Here is a 26,280-nt window from a genome sequence, read left to right as displayed (position 1 = left end):
TCACTTCCCCCTTCGATTCAGCAAGAGCGCTCGATGCGATTTCTTTTATACAGAGACTGCTTCTATTCATCCTTTATACACACTTTCTATGTAAATGGAACGCTGATGGAGCGCCTTTTCTTTGTTTCTGTTTCCCTATTTTGTCGGTGGATGGGGGTGGGTGTGTGAATGGTGTGTGGGGGAGGCAATGAACGACTCAGCGGGGTATGGGGAAGGGGAGGGAGTGCAAGTAGCCTTCCATGTTCGAGGTTGGGGGGGGGGGCCTCCTTCATAGCGGTTTCTTCACGCACAAGCTCTAAACGCGTGTGGTGTAAAGGAAATGAATGTGGAGGCTTCTCTTTGTTTGTTTCTGCCTGCCTGAAGGAGGCAAGGTCAGCAGGTGCGTTCTGCAGCGCCGTTATCGGGCTACCCCTCCCTCCTCGTTTTATTGCTCTCTTCCTCTTTCGCCGCGCTGGAACAGCCGTGTAGCATTGAACTGCGAAAAGTCGGAACCCGAATGCGAAGAGGCGGACGAAGTCGCAGTGCTGGGCTGCATCGCCATATTTTCAAAGCGTCTGTGCGGATTTCTTTTTCTTTTCTTTCCTTGCTGTCAATCTTTTTGTTTACTACATGATGTGTGCCGTCTCTCTTCACTTCACTTCGCTTCTCTTATTACTATTCGTATTGGTGTTGTTACGGTGTTTTCCTTTTCATTTTCCCTGCCATTTGCAGCTCTGTTTTCCTTTTTGGTTGAAATACGTCCTGTAAGGTGCGATTCACTACCGCAACCGGCGAAACGTTGGACACCAACGACGGATACGATAAAGGCAGCAGTAAAACAGAGAGTAAAAACTAAAAAGAACAGACGGCGAAGCACGGGGGAAAGGAAAAGCCTCCAGTTCGCACTTGCTTCGTTTTCCCTACCTTTGGTGTCGCAGGAGGAACTCCTCCGCCGCGTTGTGTGTGTGCGGATGCCGGTGCGGCGGCGAGACGGGCACCGCCCGGGTGAGAGCGTCATAAAAGGCAGGACAGCACGGCGGCGGCATTGGGGCGCGGTGCAGGCGGCGCCCCGCACGCGCCATCGTCTCCGCTCCGTACTGCTCGAAGCACGTTTCCCACGCCCGCTTCTTCTCTTTCGGTGAAGCGGTGAGGCGAATGACGCTTTGTGCGCAGTGGAATTCTGTGTCTGCTTTCGCGAGCTGTCACTGCTTGCCGGCTCCACTCTTCTCACTTCTGTTCCTTTGCAACGCTTTACGCGATGTGACACAGGGCCCAACACGCGGCTTCACAGATCGATGTGTAGACGATGCAGAGCACCGGTTTCTTGACGTGAGACCCTGCGTGCATATTGAAGTTGGACTTGCTTGCCGCTTTATCTGTTTGTTTCTGTATTGCGTACTTCTTCACAGCACCTGGTAGCGCTTCAGCGGCCTTTCTTTTTTAAAGTACTATTATTGCTTCTCCCAGCTCAGAACGCGCGTCTTCTGCGCTGTAGGTAAATCAACGTCTTCAAGCAAATCCGACGCGAACAGCGCGGGATGAAAGATCGCGATAGAAAGGACCACTACGGTGATCCAGCGCGTCCTCCAGCGACAAAGGAGCAGACGCTGGAGCTGCTGGCGGGTCTGCTGGCCTCCACCCTCGACGAGCAGGCAAGCATCGCGGATGTGCAGCGAGCTTTAAGCAACACCTCTGGCGATGATGACGCGTGGCGTGTGCGGGTGGCGGAGTGCGTGCAGGCGCGACGAAGTGACGACGACACGGCGGCAGAGCCGTCCGCCACCGCCGCCGCCGCGATGCAGGAGTGGGTGTGCCCGATGTGTGAGACGGTCAATTGGGCCCCCGATGCTCGCAAGTCGTTGCGACGGCGGCAGGATGACAGCGCTTCTGCGTCGCTCTCGTCTGCGCAGCTGCGGTGTGCGTGCTGCGGATACGGCGGCGCGATCGAAGAAGAGGTGGACGAAGCCGAACATGAAAATTGAAGGGTGCGACGCTGCTTCGCGAAAAGCGTGACTATATCTGTTTTTGTTTTGTTCGGTCGCCTGTTTCGCTGCTGTGGGTGGTGTAAAGGAGAAGCCCCACCGTCTGCCGTGACGGGGTGTCATTGAACTGCTATGCTCAACTTGAATGGTTCCTCCACTGCGTACCTCAACTTCAAGGCTGAAGGAAAAGGTGATCTTGTTCTGGCGGAAATTTTTTTAAGGGTGCCGCCATTCGTCTTCTATCGGGCAAACACGCATTCACTTCGCGCGAGCGTCCGGCGCACTAGTCTTTTTTTCTCCTTTTCCGGTCCGCCTCCTCCTTCACGGAGGGCAGCTGAGAGGCGTTCTTTGTTCGTGCATGCTCACAGGAGGCCCCACTTCAGCGGCGACAAGCCAAACGACGTGGCAGCGATAAGATTCATTTATTTTTCTTTGGTAAGGTCTTGCCGTTCGTCTGAGACGTACGTTACGTGCTCCATCAGAGTTGCGTGGGTGTGTGCTTTTTATGGCTTGTTCGTTCGTCACGGCCGAGCTGCTTTCCTTACTGCTTTCCTCTTCCTCTCCACCTCATCGTCCTCACCCCCACGTGGTGTGCGGCCCCCCACAAAGGCAGTTCAACTTCGCCACGCACTTCCTCGCCTACCTTGTGAGAACACCGTCCTTCGAGGCATTTGTTGCCCTGCCTGTTGGCGGCTTCGTTGTCCTGCTGCGAAGGATACGTCCTCGAATTGAATCGACAAAGAAAGAAAAAGGAGCGGAGGGTGACGTGATCATGAAGGTGCTCGCCAGCTTCAGCGGCTCAACATTCGGCAGCAAAGCGGAAGGAAAGCCCACAGCCGCAGATGGCTCCGCAGAGGCGGCGGATGAACAATACAAGGAGGCAATGCGGCAGCACAAGAAGGCCATGGAAAAGCTTCGGAGCTGCGCGGACAGCCTCACCAAGGCGCTGGCAGGTCTAGCGAAGTCCTTCCAACGTTTTGCGGCAGAAACGCGCGCCCCCGTCGTCATCCAAGCCAGCGGGGCCCTCGTGCGGGGGGTAGAGGAGGTGCGCGACGGGACGGTACTCGATGCGCTGCGGCAGCAAATCAGCATGTCGCTCTCCTCTCGTTTTCGGACGACTGCGCTCGAGCACGCGGAGTTGGAGGGCAGCCGGAAACGGAAGACAAAGGCGGGCAGAGCGCTCGCCGAGGCGCGGAGTCAATGCGCAAAGCTACGCCTGAGAAAAGACGGGGATGAGAGGTGCGAGATGATCTACCTGGCTGCGGCGCAGAGGTGCGACGAGCAGGAGATCGAGTGCAGTCGTCTGACGGCAGAGTTGGAAGATGCACGGTGCGAGTTCACCCAGAATTTGGGTCTGCGTGTGTACGAAGACATGACGCTTGTGACGACGAAGCTGCACGAACTGCTCTCTTCGCTTTCTTATCAGTATCGCAAGTGTGAGGAGCATCTGAAGGCACACCCCGTGCCGGGGTTCGTAGACGTGGCGGCGTTAAAGCGAAACGAGAAGGAGCACTAGAAGTAACCCCTATTTACTACCGTTGATTTCTCTGGGCTTTAAACTCCATGAGGACTTGTGGAAGTTGTAAGATTTTTTTCCTTTAGATCTACAGTTTTTTTGTTCATTCATACTTTTTCTTGTTTTATCCCTCCTCCCCCCTTATTTATGTGATTGCGTTTCGCTGTCTTTGCGGCGGCGCGTTGTTTGTTTTGTCTCTCGATTCCTTACGGCCCGTTGCGGCCGCGTTGCATCACCTTGCCCCATGAAGTGAAAAGAAAGGAGAGCTGTTACCTCGATTCTATTATTGAGCTGCTGACACGGGGAGGCGGATCAGCAAAGTGCTATGAAGTCGCTTTTCCCATTGTTTCGAAACTGCAGCGCCAAAATCGAAAAAAAAAAAGAATGGACGTGCGACTCGCGCCTTCCACTCCTCTGTGGTTTTGTTTTCCGCTTCGCACATCGCGGAGGGATTCTTCGGCCGTTGCGCGGCTTATCACGATTTGCTTCGCCTCTCTTTTCTTCTTTCTCTCTCTCTCCTTCTTACTCTTGAGCTCACGTGTACTTCACACTCCTCCGCTGCCTTTTCTCATTCTGCTGCGGTGCCGCTGCTTCATCGCAGGAGCCTAAAAAATACACTCAACGTTGGTTTTCTTCTGTTGGTCCATTTGAAAAAAAAAGAGCCGGTAAACCGCGCGCGAGGGCCTCCCGCTACAGCAGACCCTCTTGGAAGAAATTGATTCGGCCACCAGCACCAACGCCGCCGACATTCTCATCTACTTAAGAACATTATTAGTGTTTTCTTTTTTTCCTTTTCTCTTTGTTTCCCTTCACTGTGCTTATACTGTTTCGCGAGGCAGCCGTTTTCAACGACTCCTTTTTGGTTTTTATTTATTTCAAGTGCTTTGCTCGTCTACTGTGCTTTCACCTGCTCTGCTCCTTCTTCTTGCCATTAGTTTTGTTGAGGTGGTGGGAAGCTGCATTCAAAAAGGAAAAGGAAAATTTCCCTCACACTTGCGGAGGAAGGGAAGAGGTCACACATCCCGAAAGGGACGCTCTTCTTCTTCGTTTATTGTTAATAGTTTCCTTCTTTTTATTACTTTATATACGGTTTTTTTTTTGCCGTTTCATTCGTCAGAGACGGACGGGAAAAGACGGAGAAGCGTTCAAGCGGATAGTCTCTCCGTTGCTTTCCCGCAACACGCGGTGGGGCTCGTGCGGGAGTGACATTAAAGAAACAAGAAAGTCCAAGAAGGAGAAAAAAGAGGACGCATCAGTTAGTATATTTATCAAATAAACGACTCCGTCCTGTTCAACGAAACACGGAGTAGGCGATTTGCATCAACGCACACACCAACTGCTACTTATAGAACACGATCGATACAGCGAAACCCGCGCTAGCGAGTCCATGTTCGCGCTTCAAACGAACGACTTCCTTAGTTGGTCTCTCGCCTCTCCGCCGGGGTCCGACTCGGATGAGGTCGATCACTCCCGCGGACTCGGTGCCGCTTCTACCGTCTCCTGCATCCAGCGGCTGCCACGTGAGCTCCTAATCAACATTTTCATCGATGTTATTAGCAACGACGACAACGACTTCCGCTGGATCGGCGTCTTCTCTTCGGTGAGCCGGCAGTGGTATGAGCTGTGCCAGCACCCGGTTCTGTGGGAGTACGTGGCGAAGCGTGTGTGCGTGGTGTACCCCCTCGTGGTGCGTCTGCACTGCACGGCGCCGTACGACGCAGCGAGTCAGGAGCTCGTCAATCGCATGCGCTTGCTTGGCGCAGAGGAGCAGTGCGTTGTGCAGTACGACCCTCTGCAGCCCCTGCCCGCCCCGTCGAGACTTGTGCTGCACAAGACGATAGAGAAGGTGCGGCGCTACCGCGAAAGCCAGCAGTACTACAACTACGTGCAGAGTCGCCGGAGCGTGGTGCTGCACTTCTTTCTCTCCGTCACGCTGCTCTCCGTCTCGATGGCGATCACGACGGCGATGTGCGTGTCGGAGGGGTACGATGTGTGGGGGCTGTGCACGACGACAACCGTCTTCAGCCTGCTGTGGCTCGCGTACACGTGCATTGTGGCCATCATCGTCTCCAACGTGGTCATGCAGACGCACTTTGAGCCGCAACCGCTGCTGCTGCGCCTGCGCCGCAACAAACTGCTGATTGCCGCCTCTGCGGTCACCATCATGCTCGGGATCTGCGACGTGATCATACCGACCTTGCTGGTGCAAATCAACCTGGCGCGGGAGCGCCGCTTCTCGTGGCTGTGGTGCGGCACCACCGTCATCCTCTCGTTTTGTCTGTGGCAGCTGTACGCGCTCATCTACATCATGCCGGCGGCGAAGGAGCAGCTGCAGTATCAGATGACTAGCGTGAACGTGCGAGAGGGATTCCAGTTTGTCATGCTGAACATCCCGAACGGGTTCCCGTTTCTGTTCGCCGCCGCCTCGTTCTGCGCGCTGCAGTACGTGCAGTACGGCCACCGCATCTACATTCTGCTGGGCGGGGTGCCGGTGGTCGTCAGCCTCGGCGTGCTCACGCTGGTCTTTTTGCTCGATTTCTATTCACTGCGCCGCATCAAAGACCTCGCGATTGGCCTGTGTCTCTTCCTCGCGATGCTCTTCCCCATCTCGCTGCTCACGAGCGAGTTTCGCGGCCTCAGTCTGCTGCCTCTGGCCGCTGCGTCCTTTGGTGTCTTCTGTGCGCACGCGCGGTACGTGGTGAGTAAGGCGATCCACGAGCTCATGCGCACCATCCGTGCCGAACGCAGCGTCGCCGTCTCCCGCACGCCGGAGTTGTTGAAGAGGCGGAAGCGGCAATAGCAGCCACGAAGGGGAGAGCGTGCGGGGTTTTTGATGTACGAGGGGGGCGGGTGCGGTTTGAGCGGGAAGAGGGAGAAAAGGTGTCCATCACAGAATCTTGTGGTGTTCTCTCTTTTGATTTTATTTGACGTCAGGGGATGAACCAAAGCTGGCGTCCGCGTGCGGTTGTACGTCACTGTTTTCTTTCTTTTCTTTCATTTCATTTTTTTTTTTTCGCGCGTGTGACGGTATTTTGTAGCGGAGTTTTCGCCGTTCAGCTTTGGTTTCTGTCGTTGATCTTCACATATTAAAGGCGAAAAGAGCTGTTTGTGTCGCGGTGATCCCCACCATGCTATTCTCCACTTTATCTTCTTGTCCACTGTGCGAGCGCTACTGTCCTTGTTTACTCTCTTCTTACGTTGCGCTTGGTGTACGATTTAGCGCCACGCTCGCTTACATTTCACTTGAACGGTTGTGCTTCTGCTTTTACTCTCTTACACCGTCTTTGGCGCAGATCTTTTCTTTGCCAACGGTGTTTGCATTCAGCGCTTTCTTCCTGTGTGTTGTTGCGGGGACCTGAGAGGGAATCACCGTAGCGACACACGACGCGTTAAAGGACTGGTCGCCTGTTGAAAAGGAAGAAGAAAATGTATAAGCGCGCTTTATTTTTCTTTAGCACACTGTTATTTCTCTCATTTATTTATGTAGTAGAGTCTTTTGGTTCCGTATGTGTGTGTGTGTGTGGCCGCGTCGCATTGCACCCAAATAGCTGCTTGTTTCTGTTTTTCTCCCTCCCTCCCAGGCAGCTTTCGTATTTTCCTCTTCTCTGCACTTTTCAATGGAAACCAATCAGGCGAACAGTGTCTCCTGCAGTATCGGTTCTTTTGATCAATGCGAGCGTTTGTACCAGCCCGTATGCCCACGCGGCGTACACGTCCGCTTCAGTGGCGCTGTCGCAGCGCTGAGAAAGGCGCACACGAAGACTGCACAACGTGGTCTTCTTTCCCCGCGTCTTGCAGGGGTGATGCTCACCCAGGGTGCCTGCGGTCACGCCGTGCAACCGCCTCCCTCCATCCACCTCTCTCCTTTGCTATTGTTGTTCGCCTCCTTCTTTCTTTCTCGTGGTATCTTCATCGTCCTCACACACATCGCAGAAGAACATAACAAGGAAAAACCAATTTAGTGATAATAAATAATTCAGTACTCCTTCTGTTCCGACGGCCAAACTTGTTTCTTGTTTTCTGCTACCCAGCAAAATTTAAAGGGAAAAGAAGAATTGAGGATAAATAAAACAAATAGACACAACCGCACAGTGCAAATCATAAAAAAAGGAAAGCCCTTCTTCTCTTCTCCAACGATGTCGTCGTCCTCCGAATCCCGTGGGTGCGGGGCTTCGTTGATTCAAGGAATCAAGAAGGCGGCGAAGCCCATCTTCTCGCAGACCCGCCAGCTGGAGGAGCGCAAGCGCAGAGGCCTCCACCCCGTGTGCGAGTTGAGCCGCTTCCACCTCCTCGTGTGCTGCTACTTCTGCAGTGTGTGCGTGTCCCTGACGTACGCATTCGATCTCTTCACGACGCAGTTCCGAAGTCAGTTCAACTTGTCCTCGAGTGATTTGACGACCATCAGCACGGTCGGATTGGTCTTCTGCTACTTTACGATTCCGTACAGCTTCATCTTTGAGAATTTGGGCCCTTTTCTTACCTTCTGGATGTGCGCCATCGCCGCAACGATCGGCGGTGTCGGTCTCGTAGCTGTGTTCAACGGCCACATCGCCGGCAACACCGCCACCATCACCGTCTTCTACGCCTTTCTGAATGCGGCGAGCGGCCTGATCGACACGAGCTACGTGTCAACGCTCTTCGAGGTCTTCCCGCGTAACCGTGGTCCGGTGGTGTGCCTGGCGAAGGTGATGACGGGTCTGGGCAGCTCCGTACTGGCGGCGCTGAGCGACACCGTCTTCGAGAATACCATCACGGGGTTCATCTACTTCATCATGGCGTTGTGCATCGCGGTGAGCATCTGGGCCAGCTTCGTCATGGTTCTGCCGCCGTATCTGGTGAACTGGTGGCGTCGCCAAGGCAAGACGAAGGCGCAGATCGCAGCCCTGCAGTCCACCGTGGTGTACTACGACAGTAAGTTCGTGCCGCTGCCGCGCCTGATCATCGGCTACACTGTCGTGATCAGCCTACTGGTCTTCTTCACGGTAGAGGCACCTGTGCTCGCCTACATGAACAACGTTTCGCACGGCGCGAAGATGGCAATTGGCGCCGTGACAATCGTGCTGACGCTGAGCATCTTTCTGATGCTGCTGCCTCTGCGCTGCCTCGGCGGCATGAACGACCCGGCACCGGAGCTTGAAATGCTCGAAGACTCGGACTCCGTGTCGCGTCGCCGCTCGGCGGAGGCGGGTGAGGTCAACAAGGGCTACAACGAAGAGATGGGCGTGATTGAGATGCGCACGAGTAACAACGACGAGAGCTCGCCGCAGGCCGGCAGCGGGGAGCCCTTCATGGGCGTGCACCCGGAGCACAACAGCTCGAGCGAGTCGGTAGAGGCCGTCGAGGAGGACTACACGTACCAGGACCCGCGCTACAAGGGCACCATTTGGGACTACCTCAAATCGCTCGACCTGTGGCTCATCATACTCCTCTTTGTGTGCTACGGCTGCATGGGTATCCTCGTCATGTACAACTCCTCCACTATTTCTGTTGCCCTGACCGGCAAGCAGCGCAGCGGGCAGCTCTCCGCGCTTTACACCGCCTTCCTCGGCGTCGGCAGCAGCGTGGGCCGCATTGGCTTTGGCCTGTTCGAGGCCTACGTCCAGCACCAGGACCCCGAGAACCGCCGATTCCTTGTCACGATGGCGCTGCCCTTTTCCCCGCTGCTCTCCTTCCTGGGCGGTCTCTTCTTGCTGGTGCTGCCCGGTGAGGCCGTGCTGTTCCCCTTCATTCTCGTGTACCTCGAGGAGGGCGTCTTCGCCGGCGTCAATGCCCTTATCTTCCCTTGCCTCTTCGAGAGCAACCACAACTTCCTGTACAACATCAGCTTCCTGGTGCAGATGTGCACCATCATCTCCTTCAACCTCGGCATGTTCGGCCGCTCGATCAACAAGGAGCAGCGGCGCCTCGGCATCCCGCTCGATCAAGACTGCACGGTGAAGTCATGCGTGCGTACCCCGCTGATTGTAGGCACCGTGCTGGGGTTCTGTGGCATCTTCGTGGCCTTAGCCATTCACTTCCGCTACGCCGCGTTTGTGCACCGCGAGCGCGCGCGTGTGAAGAAGGCCCGGATGGAGGCGGAGGCCGCCGTGTCCGCCAAGCCTGAAGAGTGCCTGGAGTAGCGCGTCAACGTCTCTTTCCATTACCTCTGTCCAGCGTGTGAGAATGCGTATTTCGATCCGTGCCGTATCTATTACGGTGATTTAGTTTGCTCTCTTCTCTTTCTTTTTTTGCTTTCATGGATGCCGCGCGCACAGCTGGGTACGAAGCGCGCCTACGAGGTCGTAAGGGGACAAGTGCAACGCGCATTCAGCAAAAGACCTGCAGACCACCGGGCTACCTTCTTTCGTCAGAGACGCCCCGTTGTGGCCTTACCCGTTTCACTGAAACATGCGGAATACGTAAGTACAATTACTCCTCGCTGGCACCTTCGCAGATCCACCCCCCTGCGGTTTTCAGTTATTGTCTGTTATGTTCTGTTATTTTCTCTTGCTTTTTCTTCTTCCTACTAGTCGCCGTCTGCACACCAACATGGACTTAAAGAGAGAAAATAAAAAGACGGTGCTCGTCCTTCGCCGCGGGGCAAACTTGCTGTGTGACTGTTCTTCATCGTCCTTCGTTCTCTTTTCCCTGTAAGACAAGTACATATATATATATATATTCCTATTGTTCTTTTTTCCCTTTTTGTTTGAAAGTTTGAATGTCACCGACAGAAGAAACAAGTGCGTAACCCCCCTCCTCACCTTTCTTTGTTTTCCCCGTTTATTTAACTTTGCTTTTGTTCTTGTGAGTGTTTTTTCCATCTTGTTTTAATCACGTGGCCCTTCCCAATGTTTTCGTTTAACGTGATGTGCTCGTCCGCTGTTCTTGTCGGCTCGTCGGTGTTTACTCCGCCGTGGTGGCGGCCCCTCCTCTCTCTCCCTTCGTCTCTACTCGCCGCGCTTGTGCACCGCACCGCACCACGTCTCGTATAGCACCGACGCACGAGGCGGCAAAGGTCAAGCATGCGTTTGCGTCCCCGCAAAACGAGCAACAGAGAGACATAAGGAAAGGAAAAGGCACGGGGGAAACGCTGTACGAGTGCGACCGGGCAGCGGAGAGTGGAGCGGCTCACGTGAGCCAAAAGAAAGAAAAATGTGATTGCCCGGCACGGTGCCTTCTTTTTCTTTTTCTCCAGCGCTTCTTTCGTGTTTCTCCAGGAAAGTGAAACACCGAGAGCAGAGATTATAAACAAAAAAGAAATAAGATGTGGAAGGAAGTGTCCTTCGAGAGCGATCCATTCGTGTTGTACACATTATTTTGTATTAAAAGTTTCTTACTAATTACTGTAAATGAACAGCAAAAGATTAGCTACAATGCCTCTTCTTTGACTTTGTTTTTCCGTAGCGATAAACACGCGCCGCTTTCCCGCCTGCGGAATGCTGCTGCTACAACGCCGAAGCGATCACTACAGGTAAGAAGAAAAAACAACAGATAGAAGGAAAGGAAATGGAAAACACACCTGGGCCTTCTTCTGACACGTACTTGACGTGCTTATGCGGTTTGCATGTCCGGTTGTGTATGCGCGTTTGTGTACGTGAGGAAGAGGGCCACACACACACACGCCGTGACAGCTCAGAACGCGCTACTAAAGCGTCGAGATGACATGAAAGGCTATATATTCATCCGCCGTGTCGTTTTCTTCTTTCCCCTTGTGTTCTGACTTCGCACTTTTCCTTTACTCTTTGACGTGGCGTAGGCTCTGCGCTTTTCTTGTCGAGGTGCCGATGTCGGTGCGACTCTCCGTCGGTGTTGCGGGTGTCCGTCGGCCTTTTATCAACGCACGATCGCAGGGAGCACGTTGAGCGTATGAAATACAGGCATGCGTGCCCAGTGAGGGGTCAGTAGGAGAAACGAAGTAAAACAGCTGGTTCAGCGTCGTCTTGGCATCGGACACACCAAAGTGCCAGAGTTACGCGTCGGTCTGCACGGGATAGTACTCCAGATTTCTCATATATGCGTATATCGATATATGGCTATTCGCAGCGGTGATCAAAAAGAATTACCCTTTTCCCTTTTCTTTTACGCGCGGTTGCATCTAATTGTCTTTTCGTCTTTACGCTTTCGTTGAAATTCTGATTGATGTCGTGATCCGCGCCTGTCCTCCCTGTGCTCTCTGCAGGGGGGAATACCACACGGGTTTCTGTAGTCGTGGCTACGGGTGATTCATGCAGACTGCTGGTTTTTGTTTCTCTTTTTTTTGCTGATCGGCTCCACAGAACCGTACGAAAAGGTCGCATCAGCGCGTGACCACCACCACCGTGACGTCGGCATTTGCGTAGGGAGCAGGGTGTCTGCTTTGTCGATAGCCCACCTGAGTAAGCGAAACTGAAAGGCGACGAATACATGAAGCCATCCATCAACCTCCTCCTCCCTCTCTTCCTTCTTCCTTTGCCCCCCCCCCCCTCCTCTCTGCTGCGCACACACGCGGCCTAAAACGGCCCGTTCTCCTTCATCCCCGCAGTTAAGTTTTAAAGGCTCGTAAGCTACTTCTTTTTTTCTCTCGCATTATCTTCTTTGAAAGGAAAACAAACAAACAAACAGCCATTTTCTTCGTGGTTTTCGGTACGATCCTCAAGCACGCCTTTGTCCTCTTCTCGTCCTCGCTTTTTGCAAGTACCTCCACAAGACAGCTTTGCCTTTTCTCTTGAGTGTGGGCTGCCGCAATGATGCTCGTCTCGGATTGGTTCTCGCAGACCCGCGCCGTGCGTGCGCGCAAGGAGCGTGGCTTGCACCCGGTGAGCGAGGTGAATAGGTTTGCCATCCTCGTCTGTGGGCTTTTTTGCGGTATCTGTGTGTCCCTGACGTACGCGTATGACCTTTTCACGACGCAGTTCCGCGATCAGTTCCAGCTCTCCGCCGGTGACCTCTCGACGGTGAGCACGGTCGGGCTCGTCTTCTGCTACTTCCTCCTTCCGTACAGCCTCATCTTCGAGACCATGGGCCCGTTCCTCAACTTTGTCATCTGCCTTGTGACGGGTGTGATCGGCACTGTGTGTCTCGCCCTGACCTTCACCGGCAAGATCCCCGGCAACACCGCCACCATCACCGTCTTCTACGCCTTCCTCAACACCGCCAGCGGCCTGATCGACACGACATACGTGTCGACATTGTTCGAGATTTTCCCGCGTAACCGTGGCCCGGTAGTGTGCCTGGCGAAGGTGATGACGGGTCTGGGCAGCACGATCTTTGCCTGCCTCAGCACGACCTTCTTCAAGGACGACATCGTCGGCTTCATTTACTTCCTTTGCGCCGTCATCGCCGTCGTGACGGTGTGCGCGGGATTTGTGATTGTCCTGCCGCCGTACTACATGAACTGGTGGCGTCTGCGCAACAAGGACCTGGAGGAGGTGGCGGAGTTGGCGGCGACCAAGCCGTTGTACCACCACAAGTCCGTCCCGATGCGCCGCCTCGCCGTCGGCTACGCGGTGGTCATCACGATGATTCTCTTCTTCACCATTGAGACGCCCATCGTGTCGTTTGTCCACAGCGTTTCGCGCGGCAGTGAGATTGGCATCGGCGTCATCGCGGTCATGCTGACGCTGTGCCTCTTCCTGATGGTGCTCCCCCTGCGCTGCCTCGGCGGCATCGACGAGCCGGCGCCGACAGACGAAGAAGTTCGTGCGATCGCGCAGCTCTACGCCACACCCCGCGAGACGTCGAGCGATGACGGAGCGGTCGAGAGCGAGGTGACGCTGAACAAGCCGGCCGTGGTGGCGGCAGCGGTGGCCGCGCAGGGCGACTCTCCCACCAACTCGGAGCCAGTGGCGGCGCCGGGGACGGAGGAGGAGGCAGAGAAGGACCGCTACGCCCGCCAAGATCCGCGCTACCAGGGCACCACCGTGATGGACTACATCAAGTCACCCGACTTGTGGTTCATCCTGCTTTACATGTTCTGCATCGCACCCATCGGCATCATGGTCTCGTACAACGGCAGCACCGTCTCGATCGCCAAGACCGGCGAGGCCCGCAGTGCGCAGACCTCCGCTCTCTACACCGCCTTCCTTGGTCTCGGCAACAGCGTCGGCCGCATGGCGTTCGGTTTGTTTGAGGCCTACGTCCAGTACCAGCGCGGTCGCGGCGGCAAGCTGCTCGTGACCACGGCTCTGTTTGTGTGCCCTGTCATCGCCACCGTCGGCGGTGTGCTGCTGCTGGTGCTGCCGGGCAAGGTGATCCTGCTGCCTTACATTCTCGTGTACATCACGAACGGCTTCAACGCCGCCCTCCAGGCGCTCATCTTCACCTGCCTCTTCGAGCGGTTCCACAACACGCTGTACAACATGGGCTTCATGGTGACGGTGATCTGCGTGATCTGCTTCAATCGGCTCCTCTTCGGCATGTACGTGGACATGAAGCACCGCCAGCTGGGCCTCAGCGCGGCGCAGGAGTGCAATACGGCGGTTTGCATCCAAGTCCCTTTCATCGTCTCCACCTGCCTCGCCGCTGCGGGCCTGATCTTCGCGGCTCTCGTGCACGTGCGCTACGCGCGCTACGTTGCGCGCGTGCGGAAGCAATCGGAGGAGAAGGCCGCCGAGCGGTCCTCCGAAGGCGAGTTTGTCGAGCTGCAGGAGGGGCTGTAAGGCAGCGAAGGGGGAAACACCGAACGTGATGGGTCATGCACCAGCGCCCAGATAACGCACCTACGCACACACACACACAGATCCGCAAGGACTCCTGCGTGGGGGAGGATTGTGTCTGTCTCGGTGTGCTTGTGCGTCTTCTTTCTGATCCGCTGCTCGCTGCTCTTCTTCGTTGCTCTTTGCGTTCGTCGAACCCTTTAGCGTGGGCGATGCGATCACACGCGCTAAAGCACGCAGAGGATGCAGCGAGCAGCAGATCAGAAAAAAGACGCGAAGGCGGTGAACATGAAAGACACGAAGATAAGAACACGCTGTTTGAGTCGTTGCGGTGCACATATATATATATATATATATATATATATCAAAATATATCCTTTTTTCTCTTTCGATATGCACGCACGACGCTGTACGAAAACGATAAGAAAACCTACTTCAAGTGAAGATTTTTTTCTCCTTTCTTCCGATTCGTGGCTCTGCGGTGAATCCTTGTCTCGTCGGGCTCTGTGCTGCTTCGATTCGTCTGTTTTCGTATCCGCCGTTTTTAGTTGTTGTCTTTTGCGCTTCACAGGTTTCATTCCCCAGCGGGAACGAGCGCAGTTGCGCACAACGGCAAAAAGTAAATGGTGCGTTTCGTCGTGTGCTAAGAGACCGCAGGCCAACGATGTTCGCTTAGCTTCGCTCGCAGATCGGGTTGCGTGTGTGTGTGTGTGTTTGGCACACAATCACAGATGAAAAAAGGAAATGAGAAATATATTATATATATATATATATATAATAGCAAGGAAAGTGTATGACGTCGTTTGTTTTCACAGGCATAACAGATACACACACACAAGCAATATATATTTACTGTACGACGTTTGTTCATCTTCACTTTTTATTTTCTAGTTACGCGATAGAAGGGAAACTTGGGGACAAACCCGCCCTTCGCGCTCAGCTGAAATCTCCAGCCACAAAAAGAACTTTTTCCCCTCAATCTTTTTTTCTTCTCTTTTTTTTTCTTTTCTTCGTTATGAACTACTATTAGACTCTTAAGCGGTAAAGAATGGTTAAATGACACCTATCGGTGCTTTGTTTGTTTGTTTGCTTCTCTTCTGATTCTCTTCTAAAGGAATGCGTGTGCTTTTAAAAAGAGTTCTCTTCCCTGTTGTAAAGAAAAAAAGCTGGGTGTTGGTTTTCATCTCTGTTCTCCGTTTCCGCCGTTTCTTTCGGGGAGCAAGCGGTGCGACTTGCTCCCCGAAAGAAAGTATAGCCCATTTTGTACCGCGAGAGGAGATGAAGATCCATTACACACCTGCACGGGAAGCAGCAGCAGCAGCAGTGTTCACTGCATTCTCTATTTTTATTTCTTCTGTTTATTATTTAGCTCCTGTGGTTTCATTGAGCAAAGACCTTCCTTTTTTTCTTCCTCGACGAACGGCGCAAAGTAAAAGAAAAGTAGATGAATTTAAGTTAAAGAAATAAAGGGAAAAACGGAGCAAATGAGCCTGCTGTCACACCGATGGGGCACGCAAGTCAGCAGGAACAACTAAAAGAAAAACACCAATAAATACGAAATGAAAAACAAGTCGCCAACGATCAGGAGAACGAACGGGGGTTTTGTAGCGAAAGTTCACTTTTTGTTTTTTGACTTTTACTATCAAGTGTGTTTAAACCTTGATGCTTTACAAAAAAAAAAACAAGAAAAACGGATTCACCCGAATCGATGTTTGATTTCTCTCTCTTTTGTTTGTTTGTTTGAAGGCTAAAGTTGTGCGGGGAGGAGTCGAAGGACCTGTACGTGATCGTTCTGCATCTATACATGCTACGCTTCCCCCACCTTGTTTAGAAACTGTTCGGAGGTTCCCTGGAGCTCTTCACTACAGCAATTAAAAAAGGCTTGAGGTGTCCTAGCGATGTTTATATATATGTATGTATGTTGTGTCGCTGCTGTGTGTGAATGGACCTACTAGGGAGTTGAATGCCGCGAAGGAAACTTGGGGACAAACCCGCCCTCGCCTTCTTCTCCGCGTAGGGCCAAGCGAGAGACAGCACAAATGACACGCCCTCCCCCACCACCCGCACCGAGGCACTGCCTTTCACGCAATGCGTGCAGTAAACAGTTTTATTTACCTATTTTTTTGTGAGAGTTCCTGAAAAGAAAGGAAAAAAATGATGGAGTTGCTGAAGAGGAATTGCTTCCACGTCTTGTCGCGTCTAAACGGCTTCATTCACCGCGAACCATCTCTTTCTTTTCTTTCATCATCGAATGTCATCAGACTCTGTGCCCTCCGTAAAAGAAAGAGGTGTGTGTTGTCCTTTCTCTCGGGTGAAGGTGACACGCCGACTGTTCTGTGGGAGTCGCAATCTCCTCCTACGCTTCGGTTCTCTCCGTTGAACTTCTTTGCCAATATATATATAGTATTTTCTTTTGTATGCGGCGCTGAAGTCATCTCGTCTTTTCCTTTTACCCACGACGGTATTTATTAATATTATTATTTTCTCTCCGCGTTGTCTCCGCCTGGCGCGAGTGGGGCGATGAGCTTCCCAGAAAACTAAAAAAGAGAGAAGTAAAACGAAAAAAAATCGCACGAGCAGTAAACTCGATGCCGCCTGTGCCGCTTATCGCAGGAGGAACATCGGCGGTCACTCAGCGGCAGCACAGCAGTGTAAGAAAGCGCAGTCCGCCGGCTCTTTCTCCGTTCCAGACGGAGTGCGACTGGAAACAGAAGACCACGTATGATGTTGCAACAACGAAAAGGAGTAAGGAGGAGCGAAGCAGAACATGCCGAGTTATGCCACTTCAGTCATTCACTTCTCCGTAAGTTCCAGCTGGTCTCCCTCTCGCGCTTCCGCTTCTCACACTTTCTCTCCTGTCTTCTGTACGACGATCGCGGCTGTGAATCGGCAGAGTGCCGCGCTGCATATCGTACTCAGGTTTTTTTTTCTTTTTGGTGGGGGCGCACCCCATGTCTAATGCTTTGCGAACGATCGGGTCTCTGCATGAGCCTTCCCCGCACACTGGAAAGTAGAGCACACAAGACGATAGATTAAGACGGCCGTGCTGAAGCTCCGTATTTGTCTCTAACTCTCACGAAACTTCCTGCAACACATAGCCACTCAAACAACGAAGACCTTTTTTCCTTCTCTTTTTATTTATCTCGTTAAACGTTGGTACGCCTCACTTTACAACGGCGGTTCAGCCGGAGCAAACAAGCAAGCAAAGCAAAATATGGAGCAGAGTATTGTGAATTTGCACGACTACGTCTCTGCCTCGTCGTGGCGGAAGCGGGACCAACTCCGCGGCCTCCTCAGCAACCATGCCGACCTCGTCATGAGCTCCGTCCCCCTCGCCGCCCCGGGCGTCCTCTTCGGCTCTGCTCAAATCGCGCTGCACAACAGCGAGAACGCGGCGGCGCTTGCTCTGTGCCCCCTGACCGGGTCGAGCGCGGTGGGCCTCCTGCCACTCGAAGAGTCCGTGCCCTCGCTAAGCGCCGTGCCGCGCATGCGGTGGCTCGACCTGGCGGACGACGCGCGCACCTCCGCGGTGGCGTGGTGCGATGATTTGCTGTTTCTAGGCTCCAGCCGGGGCCGCGTCTTGGTGTGCGACGTCACCGCCGAGAGCTGCCGAGAAAGCAGTGGGCTGCTTGCACCGTCAGGGGCGTTGCTCACTGGACCCGCCGAGCCAGCTGTGTCGCAGCTCACCGTTTCTCCAAGCGCGCCGGCCGCCTCCACCTCCGTCCGCTGCGTGTCGGTCAACAGGGAGGCAAAGAACAGCGTGTTGGCTGTCAAGGGCACGTCGGCGTACATCTGGGATCTCGCCGGGGGACCGATGCCCGTCCAGCAGTGGAGCCCGCACACGCAGTCCGACGCGGCGACGCCCGTCACTTTTGCGACGTGGGCCCCGTCGAGCGCGTCTGTGGTGCTCAGCGGCACCTACGACGGCAGCGTGATGCTCGTGGACGCGCGCAGCTCCAGCGATGGCAACGCCGTCGCACTGCCGTCGCGTCGTGCCGGCGGCCTGCCGGTCGTGGCGCACGGCGCGGACTTCAACCCGCTTCTCCCCGCGTTGCTGGCGCTGACCGGCTCCGACGGCGCCTTCGCCGTGTACGACGCCCGCTACCCCGCCCGGGCGGTGTCGGTGGTGACCACGCTGCAAGGGGACGCCGTGCGGCTGCGGTGGTGGCGGCACAACGCCGACTTGCTGACGACGGCGGGCTCGGACGGGTCCGTCGCGGTGTGGAATCTGCGCTGCCCGCCGTCCTTCTGCGTTGGCCGGGCGCAGTACTCGCTGCCCATGTCTGACCTGGCGATGACGGAGACGTACACGGAGCAGCGGGCGGTGGCGCTGACCGTTGGCGGGGAGCTGTCCATGACCGGGCTGCAGTCCGAGGCGTTGATGGGCCTCGCACCGGGCTTGAACTACGACGAGGCGGAGAACGATACGAAGGCACGCGCGGAGGTGGAGGCGGTGGCGGCGACGTCGCCAGTGGACGAGGCCGCCTTCCGCAAGGAGGAGCAGGATGCGTGCGGCTTCCTTTACCTTCGCCAACTGAGCAGCGCGTACCGGATGCTGTCGCGGTGCGCGAGTCGGCGGCTGGCGCTGCACCAGACCGGGCTGGCGATGCAGCTCGTCTCGCACATCGACGTCGTGCGTGTGCCGCCGTACGATTACGCGGCTGCGGTGCGTCAGCTGCACGACGCCGCGGAGGAAGAGAGCGACTTCGCGCAGGTGTTGGAGTCCAACGGGTGGTCGTACGAGGCGATCCGTCAGCAGTACGAAGCGAGCGTGTTGCACTGCTCCTCGCACTTATCGACTACGACTGCCTTGAACCGCATTCGGTCCGTCGACAAGCCGAACCCGGCGGATGTGCAGTTGCTGGAGGCGCTGCGGTTAAATGTGCTGCTGCACCGCGTGCTGGACTCCGAGGATGTGGACCAGGTCATGGTGGGCGTGCGGAGTGCGCTGGGGCTCATCGTGACCCACCCCGGCATATCCGACCTGATCGACGTGGAGGCCGTGGGGTTGATCATCCGACTTCTTCTCCGCAGGAGCTACGCGGAGGGCGAGAAGTTCGTGCTTTTTCTGCTGTCGCAGCTTCGCACAGACGGCACCGAGAGCGGCGTCTCATACAAGCTGCTGCGGGCCGCCATGAGCGCTGCGCAGGAGCCGTCCGTGACGATGGGCATTCAAAGCCGCCCGGCGCGTCGCTTCGTCGATCGCTTCTACCGCGACATGAACGCCGCGAAGGACGCCATCGTGACGCAGCTGCACATCCAGCGTCTCGGGGTGGAGGACTATCCGGCGGTGATCACCATCGTGAACAGCTACCAAGAGCGGTGCATCCAGAAGAACCTGCCGGGCATGTTCGGCTGGGTCGCTTTGAAGCCGCTGCTGCTCTTCCTCCACTGCCTGACGGCGGACTCGAACTACGTGACGTTCTTTTGGGCGGCGGTGCAGTACATCGAGGCCTTTGCGCTCTTCCCGGGCGTGCGGGAGGTGGAGTCCGTCCTCTTCGCCGTGGTGGATCGCATCCACGCCGCGGCGGCAAAGATCACCAACGACCTCGACGCGCTCGCCGAGCACACCCGCTTCTCGATTCCGCTGCTGCGGCAAGTCGACAACACCCTCGGCACCACCCATAGCTTCTTGACCGTGCTAATCCGCGTGCAGCTCGAGTGCGAGAACGTCGCGCTCGCACGCCACATGCAGAAGATGCCTCCGGTGATGGCGCAGGTGCAAGACGTGCTGAACTCCGCGTCGGAAGACGTGCTGGACGCGTGGGCCGGCGTGGTGGATGCGCTGCTCGACATGGACCAGCCTGACCTGCTGCGGAAGTATTGTCTGACGACGGTGCGCAAGTTCTCGGAGCAGATGGAGGATTTGATGGATGTATCCTCGAAGGGTGAGTCTGATGAGCGGCTGAACGAAATCCTCGACGTCTGTGACGACTTCTTTAAAGCCGTGGGTCGCCGCAAAGCATCGGCGAGCTAAGCGGAAAGAAAAGTACGGCGTTGATTCGATCGCTGCCCCTGTGTGTGTGTTCGTGCAATAAACTGATTGCGAAAGCACAACTCGGTTTTTGATTTTTCCCTTGCGCCTTTTCCTTTTTCAAAGCAACGTGCTCTCCTCCCTCTTCCCCTCCTGCACTCGTGCAGTGGCTGTTTCGTTCGCGCTGTACAAGACGAGATGGAAAGATGAAGTCAGTGGCATCGTGAGCGCTGCGGAAAAGCAGAAGGCAATTTCACGTGGGAGACGCCACCACACACACACACACACACAGGCGTTGACGCAGTGGGTGAGGTACACTAAAACAAACAAAAAAAAGGTTCATAATCGAGGCGGACTCGCTCGCTCCGCCTCGAGTGATGATTTCTGCAGGCCGGCTACGCCCAACTCGGCCACATCATTTCTCCCTTCCTTTGAATTCTCTTTTATCTCTTTTAACCGCGCCTCATAATCATTTCTGCACGTCAGCAAGTACGAATTGGAGGTCCTTTAGGGACAGTAAAATAAGGAACCGTATGCTTCGCGCTGCGTGGTTAGTGGGCGGTGGCCGGCAGCTGGTCGTCACGGCAGCCCGGCTGCCTGGCCGGCGCGTCGCCTCCTTCTCCCCGCTGTTCATGGCGCAGCGTCTCACGGGTAGCTCCACCTCATCTGCTGCCGCTGGCAGCCCCACGGCAACACACGGTGCACCGCGCAAACACCACAACATGTTCACCGCCCCACCCAACGTCGGGGCCGGCCGCAAGGAGACGGAGGTGGCAAATCCCTTCAAGTCGTGGGAGCACATCAATCACACGTGGCTCATTCTGATGTGCCTCGGCTGCCTCTGCGCCGGCTGGCTCGCCGGGCACTTCGTCGAGGTGGACGAGTCGAAGATTAAGCCGAAGTTCTCGCGCGAGGACGTCGTGGCGGCGGCGTGTAAGCAGTTCGAGTTTCGCCCGGATTTGGCGGCAACGAGTATTCGCGTCGCCTTCGTGCTGGCGGCGCGTCGGGCCGGTTTTCCCGCCGCCACGGTGGACGAGTCGTGCGCCGTCGTGCGTGGATTGGGCGACATCGCCGGAGTGATGAACTACCTGTCCAACACCTTTCATGCTTCCACCGAGGACATCGCGTCGCTGGCGGCGATTGCGGGGGTGAAGTACTTAAACGGTCCGTATGAGACGGTGCTGGAGGAGTGGCGGTGGGGCCGCAACGACACCGATGCAGCCCCCGCCCGCAACGTCGCGAAGGACCCGAACCAGAAGACGTTCTCCATCGTCACCGTCCTGCACTCGCTGGGCGGTCTGACGGAGGCGGAGTGTGTGGCACTTCTCGCCTGCCACAGCGTCGGTGAGTTCCACGAGGACGTGAGCGGGATCGAGGGCGCCACACACGTGGGTCAGCGGTACACGCTGAGCAACCGTTACTATCAATTCCTGCTGGAGCACGAAAAGGAGTTTACCCCGCTGAAGATTGAGCGTTCGCAGGACAACAAGGAGTTGAAGGAGCTCCCGCAAACGCTGGTGTGCACCTACGCGAAGGAGAAGGTGGACGGGAAGACAAAGAAGCGGCAGTGCGTCTTCAACAAGGCGGAGGTGGAGCTGTTGAAGAACAGGACGTACCGCGATTTAATTCTCCGGTACGCCGCGGACGAGGAGGCGTGGAGAGTGCAGTTTCGCAGCGCCTTCACCAAAATGATCGACAGCAACTTTAAGCGTCTGCGTCCCTACACGGACCCGAATTCGTGATGCAGTGTGTGACTGTGTGTGTGTGTGACGGTGTGGGTGGGTGGGCGTACTTGCTTTTCGTTGGTTCTCACACATTACCAGCTTTAGTCCAATCAACACGCCGAAACCAAGGAAATACTTGCGAAGGAAACGAAGGCGCTGCTGCTGGTTCTTGAGAAAAAAAACAACAGAAAATAGACATTGCGAACGACACGCAGCCGCGCAGACAAACGTCCTCCGCTGGTGTCCGCTGCTTTCCGCTGTAACGCGTTCTTTTCTTTTCATCTGAGTCGACACCGCGTCGCCCATCGCTTTCCTCTTTCAGTCTGCCGTAACCGCAGCACACTTACCCCCCTTCTTTGTCTCTCTCTCTCTCTCCTTCGGCACGAACGCTTACTTCGTGTCACGCGTGGCAGCGAAACCGTTTCTAGCGTCGAACAGCGTTCACCGTGCCGCCTCTATGCCAGGGAAGGAGCCGCTACGCACAGGCGCTTCTGCGCTCGCTGCAACGCGCCTTGTAGGCACCACCGCCGCCGCCGCCGCTCCCTATTCGTCACGAGGCGCCCTTTCTTCTTCCCCCTCTTCCACTTCGGCTTTGTCTTCCCGCCTCGCAAATGCAAGCGGCGCGGCTGGGAAGAGAGGACCGCCGTTTTCCTCGGCGCGGTCGGGGCTGTCATCACCACCGCCGCCGCCACCACTCGAAGCACCATCCCCGGCCTGCAGCGCCTGCGCCGCGTGCTGTAAATCATCGGAGGAAGTTGCCAGGGCCCTCTCGGCGGTGCTGGCGAACGCGAAGAGCTTGTTCCTCGACGACGTGGTGCATCACTACAGCGGCGACGAGGCGTGGATACGCGTGCTGCGCGCGCTTGGGTGGACGGAGGTGGACGTGCAGAAGCCTGCGGCACCGTCTGCCCCAGCGTAAAATGCACAGCACGTACGTCATGAGGCCCGCAGGCAGTCCTTGCACACACATACACACACAGAGAGAGGGAGAGTGGCCGAAGCGAACACATGATCAGAGATCTACAGCCGTTTCCATCTTCCTCTTTCCTTTTTTCTTTTCTATACACTTAGATGCTCCCACACCGCAATGCAGAGAGCGCGGAGTCTGTCGCCGCACATTTGACCACTCCTCTGCATGGCTGGACCTTTTGTTTTTTGCTTATTCACCGTCGTCAACTTACATTAAAAAAGAGTTTTATTGACTCAAGTGTTAGAGAGGTTTGTCTTCCCCTGACACGGCGTGTTGCACGCACCACTGACGAGACCCCTCCAACCCGCGACCGGCGTCTTCGCCTGTGCGGAGGGGCATGGGTACATTGGTGCTGCAGTCGATGCAGCGCTGCGTCGTGTGCCTTCTCTTCTCCATCTTCCTGCTTCTATCCCATCTACCTAATAATAATAATAATAATAATCTGGCCTTTCCCGCAGAGTCCCAGGACATCTTGGATCTCCCGTGAACTTTGCCACTCTTTTCGCGGCGCTGCTAGCCCAACTCGCACCTTGCACTTCCACACAAGAAAGCGTCCGCTGAGAGAGCGCCTTACGCCCACGTCGGACTACGGTGGACAGACACGGCATCTCCGCAGCACTCCCCACCAATGGAGGACGTCATCAAGAAGACCCAGAGTGAGCTAGGGGCTGTTATTCAGGCCCCCAAGCTCACCGAGAAGCTCCTCAGTCGCCCTCCCTTCCGCTTCATCCACGACATCGTGTTGGCGGTGCTGAAGGCTGGCAGCTTTCCCGAGCACCTCTTCTCGGACGATCAACTCGACAGCGCGAAGGTGTCCGACAAAAAGGCGAAGTTAGCCTTTCTAGAGCTGCTCATCGCCGTAGTGGGCGCGGGAACCGGCAAGCCAGTGTCGGCGCGCGCCGCGAAGATCGCGGCCGGCGAGGAGCCCGAGAAAACGAATGAACTCCTGCAGGACCTCGCCGCCTGTGCCGGGCTTTCCGCAGCGAAGAAGCAGGCTGCCGTCCAGAAGGTGAAAGGCGGCGGGGCGGAGCCACTGGCAGCACCGGTGGCACCGGCGGCACCGGCACCAACCGCAAAGGCCCCTGCCTCACCCAAACCGGCGGCCAACGCGCCGGCGCAGGAGAGCGAAGAGGAGCGGCAGAAGCGCCACGAGGAGGAGCGCCGTCGGCGCCACGAGGAGAAGAAGCGGGAGAAGGAAAAGGAGAAGGAAAAGGCCGCCAAAGCAGCGGCAGCAGCGGAGGCCGCGCCGGCCGTCGGCGGTGATGAGGCCGCGAAGGACGCCGATGCGGAGCGGCGACAGCGGCGAGAGGAGAAGAAGCGGGAGAGGGACACCGCCGGTGCCGTGGCGGCCGCAGCGGAGGCCTCTGCCTCTTCCGCGGAGTCTCCTTCCGCAGCGGCGGCGGCAGCGGCAGCAGGCGGGAACACGACGACCAGTGCGCGCAAGGCCCCACCGCGCACGAAGCCGACCCACGAGGTCATCGAGGCGCAGCGGGCGGCGGACGCCACGCCGGCGGCGGGGGTCATCCGTGAGGGAAAAAAAACGCAGCGGCGACCGCACCGCCGGCAGCGACGGCGACGACGACGACGACGCGCAGGACTGGCAGAAGGTGGCGGCGCAGTACGCGGCGAAGCCGGCGGTGCGCACCGCGGCGGTCGCCGAGGATGCCGAGGTGAAGGGGCTGCTCGGGCAGCAGGCGCTGAAGGCGAAGCGCGAGCAGGAGGCGGCGGCGCGTGGGGTGACCGGCGACGACGGCGGCAGCGGCGCCGCGTCGGCAGCGGCCGCGTCACCGACGCACGACGGTATCGTGATCCACAACAGCCGCAGCACCGTCTCCCGCGGTGGCGGCTCGCACGCGCTGAGCGACAGCGATTTGAATCAACTGCGGGAGCAGCTGCAAATGCTGACCAAGGCGTCGAACCCGCTCGGTAAGTTCTTAGAGGCGATCCACGACGACATCGACAGTATGACGCGCGAGCTGGAGATGTGGCGCAGCGAGTCGCGCAGTCAGGCCCTCGCTGCATCGGAGGCCCGCCGACAGACGGAGGAGAGTCTCCAGGAGATACACGCAAATCTTCAAAATTTAGAGGACGCGATCAGCGATCAGATGCAGAAGACAAACAACCTGCGTCAGACCATCCTGGCCAATGACGCGGCGATGGAGACAATGATGAGGACGATCGTGAACCCTGATCTCGCGGCACAGTAAGAGGATTACTTCCCTCTATCTTTTTCTCCTTTTTTCTTTTCTGAGGGCCGCGTGCTTGCTGCTTCCCGTGTCGTTGTCTGCGTGCCAACGAGGATTGTTGCTGTGGTGATGGTCGGTACACATAGAGTTTCTTCACTGATGTCCGTGTATTTCCTTGGGGTGTTCTTTTTTTGTTTCTATTCGTGTATGTGTGAAGAGCATCGCGGCGTTGTGCCGCCTATTCGATTTGCCTTCTTTGTATTATGTTCATGTTTATAGCCAGAGCCGGTATTGCGGTTCCTTCGCGAAAGCGTTTACCGCCACTGTGAAGCGTATCGCACACAGTAGTAGAGAGAAAAGTCTGGACTGCGAATCCATTAAATGACATATATATATATATATATATGTTTGCTCTCTGCAAGCACAGCCCTTCATCAACGGTAGCAACACTAGTTAAATAGAGCGCCTCGCAAGCCTTGCGAATGTCCTCTCCTTCTTTTTTCCATTTGGTGTCGCAAAGCGCCGCGTTGCGGTGAGCTCCACCTTCCGCGGAGGCTTTTGAGTTTCTTTAAGCACGACTCCTTTCGCCTGCGCAGATGCCGCTGCGGCGCCCAGCACGTTTATTTTTGTGGTTGTTGTTCTCGCACTCCCTTTCCACGTGTTCCTCCTCCCTTCTTTTTCCTTTTCTTGTCTTCTGTATCTTCTGCCGCGGTGCCGCAACGGTGCTCGAGCACACCTGCTCGAAGCCTGTGAAAGCGAGAGTAAATATCAGTAGAAAGGAGAACAAGCGGCGATTTCGCACCTAGTGGAAGCAAAGAAAAGCAAGAAGGAGTTGCCTTCACGGCACGTTGCACCCCCCGAAACGCATCTATCAAAGCGCTCACCCCGACAGGAACCCGCGTGCGGACTTGTCGCTTCACAAACCGGGCATCCACAACACAATAAGCACTTTCTTTTGTTTTGTTTTGTTCTCTTCCTTAATTCACCAAAAAGAGCATTACAGCTGAATTGATTTCCAAAGGAGTGCGATCACTCACCCTTTTGTCTGCGGCATATTTCTCTGAGCATCTGTCTCTCGGTGCTGCTGCCCCCCCCCCCCCTAATAGTTTCCGTTGTTTCGCTGTGTAATTGGCTTCATCTCTTCACACCGTACAGGAGAAGAGCTGTCAGTGGAAGGAAGTTGTGTGACTCCTGCTGTCGTCTGTGGCTTGGCGTGCGCGTCCTGCGGGTAACAACGTCGGTGCGCGACTCAATTGAATAGCTGCTTTGTTGTTGAGCTGTGGTTTTTCTCCTTCTTCCATATGTATATATATATATATATATATATATATATATA

At 55.8% G+C, this 26,280-nt stretch overlaps 12 protein-coding genes across 18 annotated transcripts in view; all 12 read left to right on the top strand.

The window, feature by feature from the left end:
* Positions 1–323: 323 nt before the first annotated feature.
* Positions 324–1,121, top strand: ABB37_06495 (hypothetical protein; the record flags this gene model as incomplete). Its single annotated transcript, XM_015804839.1, has 1 exon — positions 324–1,121. The coding sequence occupies one exon, from the start codon at positions 324–326 to the stop codon at positions 1,119–1,121; it is 798 nt and encodes a 265-aa protein (XP_015656817.1).
* A 126-nt stretch (positions 1,122–1,247) lies between these two features.
* ABB37_06494 (hypothetical protein) lies at positions 1,248–1,961 on the top strand (the record flags this gene model as incomplete). The annotated part of the gene is made up of 1 exon (XM_015804838.1): positions 1,248–1,961. The coding sequence occupies exon 1, from the start codon at positions 1,518–1,520 to the stop codon at positions 1,959–1,961; it is 444 nt and encodes a 147-aa protein (XP_015656816.1). The 5' UTR covers positions 1,248–1,517.
* A 608-nt stretch (positions 1,962–2,569) lies between these two features.
* On the top strand, positions 2,570–3,477 carry ABB37_06493 (hypothetical protein; the record flags this gene model as incomplete). 2 transcript variants are annotated; one of them, XM_015804837.1, is made up of 1 exon in its annotated part: positions 2,570–3,477. In XM_015804837.1, exon 1 carries the CDS (start codon positions 2,734–2,736, stop codon positions 3,475–3,477), a length of 744 nt encoding a protein of 247 aa, XP_015656815.1. In that variant the 5' UTR covers positions 2,570–2,733. The 2 variants fall into 2 exon arrangements, with proteins under 2 accessions (XP_015656815.1, XP_015656814.1); XM_015804836.1 differs by having other exon boundaries at positions 2,612–3,477.
* A 532-nt stretch (positions 3,478–4,009) lies between these two features.
* ABB37_06492 (hypothetical protein) lies at positions 4,010–6,277 on the top strand (the record flags this gene model as incomplete). 2 transcript variants are annotated; one of them, XM_015804835.1, is made up of 1 exon in its annotated part: positions 4,010–6,277. In XM_015804835.1, exon 1 carries the CDS (start codon positions 4,865–4,867, stop codon positions 6,275–6,277), a length of 1,413 nt encoding a protein of 470 aa, XP_015656813.1. In that variant the 5' UTR covers positions 4,010–4,864. The 2 variants fall into 2 exon arrangements, with proteins under 2 accessions (XP_015656813.1, XP_015656812.1); XM_015804834.1 differs by having other exon boundaries at positions 4,078–6,277.
* Positions 6,278–7,613: 1,336 nt separating this feature from the next.
* On the top strand, positions 7,614–9,596 carry ABB37_06491 (hypothetical protein; the record flags this gene model as incomplete). The annotated part of the gene is made up of 1 exon (XM_015804833.1): positions 7,614–9,596. The coding sequence occupies one exon, from the start codon at positions 7,614–7,616 to the stop codon at positions 9,594–9,596; it is 1,983 nt and encodes a 660-aa protein (XP_015656811.1).
* A 1,615-nt stretch (positions 9,597–11,211) lies between these two features.
* On the top strand, positions 11,212–14,093 carry ABB37_06490 (hypothetical protein; the record flags this gene model as incomplete). Of its 2 annotated transcripts, none has more annotated exons than XM_015804832.1 (1): positions 11,212–14,093. In XM_015804832.1, the coding sequence occupies exon 1, from the start codon at positions 12,180–12,182 to the stop codon at positions 14,091–14,093; it is 1,914 nt and encodes a 637-aa protein (XP_015656810.1). In that variant the 5' UTR covers positions 11,212–12,179. The 2 variants fall into 2 exon arrangements, with proteins under 2 accessions (XP_015656810.1, XP_015656809.1); XM_015804831.1 differs by having other exon boundaries at positions 11,977–14,093.
* Positions 14,094–16,982: 2,889 nt separating this feature from the next.
* ABB37_06489 (hypothetical protein) lies at positions 16,983–20,067 on the top strand (the record flags this gene model as incomplete). The annotated part of the gene is made up of 1 exon (XM_015804830.1): positions 16,983–20,067. Exon 1 carries the CDS (start codon positions 17,305–17,307, stop codon positions 20,065–20,067), a length of 2,763 nt encoding a protein of 920 aa, XP_015656808.1. The 5' UTR covers positions 16,983–17,304.
* A 482-nt stretch (positions 20,068–20,549) lies between these two features.
* ABB37_06488 (putative mitochondrial hypothetical protein) lies at positions 20,550–21,806 on the top strand (the record flags this gene model as incomplete). 3 transcript variants are annotated; one of them, XM_015804829.1, is made up of 1 exon in its annotated part: positions 20,550–21,806. In XM_015804829.1, the coding sequence occupies exon 1, from the start codon at positions 20,598–20,600 to the stop codon at positions 21,804–21,806; it is 1,209 nt and encodes a 402-aa protein (XP_015656807.1). In that variant the 5' UTR covers positions 20,550–20,597. The 3 variants fall into 3 exon arrangements, with proteins under 3 accessions (XP_015656807.1, XP_015656806.1, XP_015656805.1); XM_015804828.1 differs by having other exon boundaries at positions 20,554–21,806; XM_015804827.1 differs by having other exon boundaries at positions 20,566–21,806.
* A 394-nt stretch (positions 21,807–22,200) lies between these two features.
* Positions 22,201–22,707, top strand: ABB37_06487 (hypothetical protein; the record flags this gene model as incomplete). Its single annotated transcript, XM_015804826.1, has 1 exon — positions 22,201–22,707. The coding sequence occupies exon 1, from the start codon at positions 22,246–22,248 to the stop codon at positions 22,705–22,707; it is 462 nt and encodes a 153-aa protein (XP_015656804.1). The 5' UTR covers positions 22,201–22,245.
* Positions 22,708–23,215: 508 nt separating this feature from the next.
* On the top strand, positions 23,216–24,688 carry ABB37_06486 (hypothetical protein; the record flags this gene model as incomplete). The annotated part of the gene is made up of 1 exon (XM_015804825.1): positions 23,216–24,688. The coding sequence occupies exon 1, from the start codon at positions 23,387–23,389 to the stop codon at positions 24,686–24,688; it is 1,302 nt and encodes a 433-aa protein (XP_015656803.1). The 5' UTR covers positions 23,216–23,386.
* Positions 24,689–24,722: 34 nt separating this feature from the next.
* Positions 24,723–24,965, top strand: ABB37_06485 (hypothetical protein; the record flags this gene model as incomplete). The annotated part of the gene is made up of 1 exon (XM_015804824.1): positions 24,723–24,965. The coding sequence occupies one exon, from the start codon at positions 24,723–24,725 to the stop codon at positions 24,963–24,965; it is 243 nt and encodes an 80-aa protein (XP_015656802.1).
* A 724-nt stretch (positions 24,966–25,689) lies between these two features.
* ABB37_06484 (putative NIMA-related kinase) overlaps positions 25,690–26,280 on the top strand; it is a gene marked incomplete at its 3' end in the record, with an annotated part of 3,110 nt that continues 2,519 nt past the window's right edge. Inside the window, exon 1 of one of the 2 annotated variants that reach the window (XM_015804823.1) lies at positions 25,690–26,280. This exon is cut by the window's right edge and continues 2,519 nt beyond it. The other variant, XM_015804822.1, reaches the window with a different exon arrangement.

This window comes from Leptomonas pyrrhocoris, assembly GCF_001293395.1.
Source record: "Leptomonas pyrrhocoris isolate H10 chromosome Unknown, whole genome shotgun sequence".
NCBI lineage: Eukaryota > Euglenozoa > Kinetoplastea > Trypanosomatida > Trypanosomatidae > Leptomonas > Leptomonas pyrrhocoris.
The sequence above is the reverse complement of the archived record's forward strand: the minus strand, read 5'-3'. Positions and strand labels throughout refer to the sequence as shown.